Source organism: Doryrhamphus excisus, chromosome 3 (genome assembly GCF_030265055.1).
Source record: "Doryrhamphus excisus isolate RoL2022-K1 chromosome 3, RoL_Dexc_1.0, whole genome shotgun sequence".
In the NCBI taxonomy this organism is placed as follows: Eukaryota; Metazoa; Chordata; class Actinopteri; order Syngnathiformes; family Syngnathidae; genus Doryrhamphus; species Doryrhamphus excisus.
In genome coordinates, this window is record NC_080468.1 from 17,938,475 (window position 1) to 17,944,022 (window position 5,548).

At 50.8% G+C, this 5,548-nt stretch overlaps 1 protein-coding gene across 1 annotated transcript; it reads left to right on the forward strand.

The window, feature by feature from the left end:
• The first annotated feature begins 3,215 nt into the window (after positions 1–3,215).
• LOC131124839 (interferon gamma-like) lies at positions 3,216–4,281 on the forward strand. Its single transcript, XM_058065693.1, has 3 exons — positions 3,216–3,344; positions 3,416–3,487; positions 3,817–4,281. Exons 1-3 carry the CDS (start codon positions 3,216–3,218, stop codon positions 4,279–4,281), a joined length of 666 nt encoding a protein of 221 aa, XP_057921676.1.
• Positions 4,282–5,548: the final 1,267 nt, after the last annotated feature.

The window sequence follows — 5,548 nt, forward strand, 5'->3', positions numbered from 1 at the left end:
CAGGGATTGTCCTCACCAAGATGGAGGGGAGTGTGTGTGTGTGTGTGTGTGTGTGTGTGTGTGTGTGTGTGTGTGTGTGTGTGTGTGTGTGTGTGTGAGTGTGTGAGTGTGTGTGTGTGACCTGGTAGAAGCAAAGAGCGAGGCCACAGACCACAGAATACCGATGAAGACGAGACGCGTATAAAAAGGCGGAGCATCAGTAGAGCGGCTGAGCTGACCTGAAAAGACAAACGCTCGTCTCCTCGAGGAACTTCTCACATCGGCCGCCATGTCTGTACGCCTTCTGTGTCTGCTCGTCCTGCTGGGAACGCCGGCGGCGTCTGCCGATCACCTGGGGCCGCATCCCGACATCAGGCGAACGCTCGAGTCCGTCTCGGACGTGTTGGTGAGTGGACGGCGTACCTCAGGGCTTCTTCTCGGAGGCTCACGACTTTTACTTTCTGGCATGTTGTATTGCTCATGGTCCATCATGGTCCATCGCGGTCCGTTATGGTCAATCACGGTCCATCACGGTCCATCACGGTCCATCATGGTCCATCACGGTCCATCATGGTCCATCACAGTCCATCACAGTCCATCACGGTCCATCATGGTCCATCACGGTCCATCACGGTCCATCATAGTGTGACGGTCCATTATGGTCCATCGTGGTCCTCATGGTCCATCATGGTCTATCATGGTGCATCATGGTCCACCGTGGTCCATCGCGGTCCATCATGGTCCTCATGGTCCATCGCGGTCCATCATGGTCCTCATGGTCCATCACGGTCCATCATGGTCCTACGTTGTGTTCCAGGAGCTGAGGAAACCAGACGTCAGCAGTGTTCAACCTTTCAACAGCGTCATCAGGAGCATCAACGCCTGCCAGGTAGGACTCCAAGTAAAAAGATCAAAGTACATTTCGTATGTAGTACCGTATGTAGTACTCTATGTAGTATTGTATGTAGTACCATATGTAGATAGATTGTAGTAGAAATGACTACAAATGGCTAAGAGGTAAACATCAAGTATGACATCGTGTCATGTGACCCCCCCCCCAGAGTCTGGAGGCGTACCAGGTGATGAACGCCACGCTGTCGGTGTACGTGCGTATCTTCCACAGCATCCTGAGGCGCACCCCCTCCCTGCTGGACCTGGCGCCCCCCCCCAGGCGGGCCCATCTGGAGCAGAACCTCATCAAGCTGCAGCACAAGACCAAACAGCTCCGGGACCACCTCCAGCGCCGCGCCTCGCGCTGCGCCCACGACGCCCTCGACATGCTGACCGCCGTCAAGGTCAGACACGGGGGCAAAAGGGGCAAAGGTCACCGTGTCAGCCTAACCAGCCTAACCAGCCTAACCAGCAACTAGCTAATTATAGGACAACACTAGTTATTAGTACTACTTACACAACACCACTAGTTATTAGTACTACTTACACAACACCACTAGTTAGTGGTGGTCATGACACACCAGGACTAGTTAGTAGTGGTAATGACACACCAGGACTAGTTAGTAGTGGTAATGACACACCAGGGCTAGTTAGTAGTGCTAATGACACAGCAGCACTAGTTAGTAGTGGTAATGGCACAAGAGGACTAGTTAGTAGTGGTAATGACACAGCAGCACTAGTTAGTAGTGGTCACGACACAGCAGGACTAGTTAGTAGTGGTAATGACACAAACGGACTAGTTAGTAGTGGTAATGACACACCAGGGTTAGTTAGTCGTGGTAATGACACATCAGGACTAGTTAGTAGTGGTCATGACACAGCAGGACTAGTTAGTAGTGGTAATGACACAAACGGACTAGTTAGTAGTGGTCATGACACACCAGGGTTAGTTAGTCGTGGTAATGACACATCAGGACTAGTTAGTAGTGGTCATGACACACCAGGGTTAGTTAGTAGTGGTAATGACACACCAGGGTTAGTTAGTAGTGGTAATGACACATCAGGACTAGTTAGTAGTGGTCATGACACATCAGGACTAGTTAGTAGTGGTAATGACACAAACGGACTAGTTAGTAGTGGTCATGACACACCAGGGTTAGTTAGTCGTGGTAATGACACACCAGGACTAGTTAGTAGTGGTAATGACACATCAGGACTAGTTAGTAGTGGTAATGACACATCAGGACTAGTTAGTAGTGGTAATGACACACCAGGGTTAGTTAGTCGTGGTAATGACACAGCAGGACTAGTTAGTAGCGGTAATGACACAGCAGGACTAGTTAGTAGCGGTAATGACACAGCAGGACTAGTTAGTAGTGGTAATGGCACACCAGGACTAGTTCGTAGTGGTAATGACACAAGGAGGACTAGTTAGTAGTGGTAATGACACACCAGGACTAGTTAGTAGTGCTAATGACACACCAGGACTAGTTAGTAGTGGTAATGACACACCAGGACTAGTTAGTAGTGGTAATGACACAGCAGCACTAGTTAGTAGTGGTAATGACACAAACGGACTAGTTAGTAGTGGTAATGACACATCAGGACTAGTTAGTAGTGGTAATGACACACCAGGACTAGTTAGTAGTGGTAATGGCACACCAGGACTAGTTCGTAGTGGTAATGACACAAGGAGGACTAGTTAGTAGCTAACGTTTGTGTTCCTGCAGATGGATGACATGACGGTCCAGAAGGGGGCGCTGGCCCAGTTCCTGGAGGTGTACCGGATGGCTTTTCTGATTGGCTCGCGCAACCTGGCCCTGCCGAGTGAGGTCCCGCCCCCGCTGTGATGTTTCTCCTGCCTTCCTGGTTTGGTTTGGCCATTAATTTATTCCACTATTTAAGTGTGTATTTATAAGTATGAAGTATGAAATGTTTTATTTATTTGGATTTCATATCTGCTGTCATTTGCAATAAAATCCAACGTCTGGGATTTCTGTCTTACTGTCATTCCTTCACACACACGCGGTAGCCATGGTGACGATACCGTATCATCATGGAGTACATACAGTATTGTGGAGAGTGTAGTACTTCTTCACATCATGCAGGATTCACACACACACACCTGCATGTGTGTATTGTGTGTGTTTCTGTGAACTTTGTTGATTTCAAGGAAATTGCCAACCACATTTCACACCTAAGTCATCGCAATGGGGGGGGGGGGGGGGGGGGGGGTATTTTAAATGCGAGCGCTCGCCAACCAGTCCGCACTTCACCTGCAGCACCAGGACCGGCGTACCTCCTGGCCCCAAATCCAGTCTGAATCCAACCTGGGCGCTGTGGACATGATGGTTACCATGGTGACGGCCAGGACGGCCCTCTGGGCGTGCGTCTGCCTCTTGGCCTGTCGGGCCACGGCCTCCCACGTCCCGCCGAAGATGAGCGCAACCATCCGGAACCTGCTGCGGCACTATGTGAGTACGCCTCGCCGACGCGCCCCGGCCTCCGCCCCGGCTCATGCGCTGACGGCCATCTTTGCTTGTAGAAGATTCCCGTCCAGGAGCGTTTTAACCGACAACCTGTCTTCTCCAGAGAACTTCTTGCCACCAAGATGGAGGTCAGACCTTCACTTCAAACATGCTAGCACCTAGCATAGCCTAATTAGTCCAAGTTACTAGTTAGTACTCAGCAGCACTACTCGGTACTACATAGTCACACCCTTACCACTGGTTAGTACTCATCAGCACTACTCGGTACTACATAGTCACACCTCTACCACTGGTTAGTACTCATGACAGCACTGCCACTAGTTAGTACTCATCAGCACTACTTAGTACTACATAGTCACACCCCTACCACTAGCTAGTACTCATCAGCACTACTTAGTACTACATAGCCTGGTTAGCGGTGTTAGCATAGCATTAGTTAGCATTTGTTTGAGTGCAGGCCAAGGAGCTTCTCATGTCGGCGATGCTGCAGACGTACGAGAAGCTGATCCAGCGAATGCTGAAGGAACTTCCCGCCCCAACGCCCTCCCCTTGCCCCTCCAGTGCCCCCACCTGCGGCGGTGTGGGTGTGGGCGTGGGCGTGCGCGCGGAGCTGAGCGTCGTCCTGAAGTTGGTGCAGGAGCTGAGGAGGTTCCGCTTCCAGGACTCGGACACGCTGCTGGAGGGCCTGGAGAGCTTCCGACACATCCAGGTAGACCTCACCTTTGACCTCCAGAGGCGCACTCTCGCTGACCCCGCCCCCCCACCCTTGCAGATGGACAACATGCTGATCCAGAGCAAGGCATTGTGGGAGCTGCCGTGGCTTTACGAGGAGGCCAGCTCCCTGGCGGCCGAGCCACGCGCACGCCGCCAAGGACCTGCCATGCGTCCGGGATCCTTCGGGACAGGAAGTGGATCTCCGTGACGCTTTTATCCATCTCACCTTATTTATTTGCTTTATTTATTCCTTCTTGTATTTATTGATCGAGCGCGTTGGGCAATAAAGAGTGACAGCTGGTATGTGTGTCATGTGACCTGGGGGGAAGCACAGCGGGACTTCTGAGAAGTGCATTGTGGGAAAGGAGCGTCTTCCTGTCTGCCGGCCACAGGTTTACCAGAAGACAGGAAGTGGCACCCAGGCTCTTCTCAAAGGTCAAAGGTCAAGGCAAGCTCGGTGGAACGGCAGCTTCGACGAAGGAAACCGTGACGAGGCGGAGAGGAAGCATTGGCCGCCCCCTCTTCGCCCCGCTGCGTGCGTTTGCGTGTTTCGCTGTGAGTCAGCGGAGTGCGGCGGCGCCCGCAGGAAAAGGAAACTCGCTGCGCGTCTAAACATGACGGCGCGGTGTCAGACGTCTGCTAGACTTTGCTAAAGAGCGTTGCAAAAAGAGAGAAAGGAGCGCTAATGCTCATGCTAACTCCTTCAGTGTCACATGATGTGGAGGCAACGCCCACATTGCTCCCTGAAATCCGCCCAAAGTGGGAGTCAGGTGAGCAAATACGCTGGTGGGGAAAGTTAAGCTTCGTTTTTCTGTTTTCCGTGACGAGGACCCTCAAAGGCGTCAGGAAGCCCCTCCTCCTTCTTCTTTCGCTCCGCAGGAATGGGTGAACCATGACACACGCTTTTGCCGTGAGAGTCAAAGTAAAAGGTGAATAAGCGAAGGGAAAGTCCACAGGAAGTCCACAGGAAGCACAGCGCTACTCATGGACCCAGCCTCCACATTGCCAGTGGACACAGTGGGGTGTCCAAAGCGTGGCCCTTGTAGAAATAAAAGAATAACGATAATAAAACTAATCAGAATAAATGGTACGTAAGAAAATAATATCTCTATTTAAATGTAATTGAACAAAGAAGTAAAAATAAATGAAATATTAGCTAAATGAATGGCCCAATGATAAACAATGACAACCGTCATATAGAAAATGACGGTTATGATGTTGTGATCTGCTGACACCTGGTGGACAAACCGCACTTTGCACCTTCAAGCACGACACAAGCTCTTTCAAAACCAAGCGTTTCCAGGAGTAAATCGTCTTGTTGAATATAAACATAAGATCGGGGGTCTTGTACGCAGTGTCGAACGTAGAAACATTATTTTCTTGTTCAACATGAACCCATAACAGCCACGAGAAGAAAACGCACCACTCCGGGTGGCAACACCCGCTACATTAATAGTTCCGGTGTGAATTAGGTC

Bases quoted from the DNA above. Each gene is read 5' to 3' on its own strand.
- LOC131124839 (XM_058065693.1), top strand. From the start codon at position 3,216: ATGATGGTTACCATGGTGACGGCCAGGACGGCCCTCTGGGCGTGCGTC. The intron at 3,345-3,415 runs GTGAGTACGCCT...CTTTGCTTGTAG, and splicing joins GGAACCTGCTGCGGCACTAT to AAGATTCCCGTCCAGGAGCG. The intron at 3,488-3,816 runs GTCAGACCTTCA...GTTTGAGTGCAG, and splicing joins TTCTTGCCACCAAGATGGAG to GCCAAGGAGCTTCTCATGTC.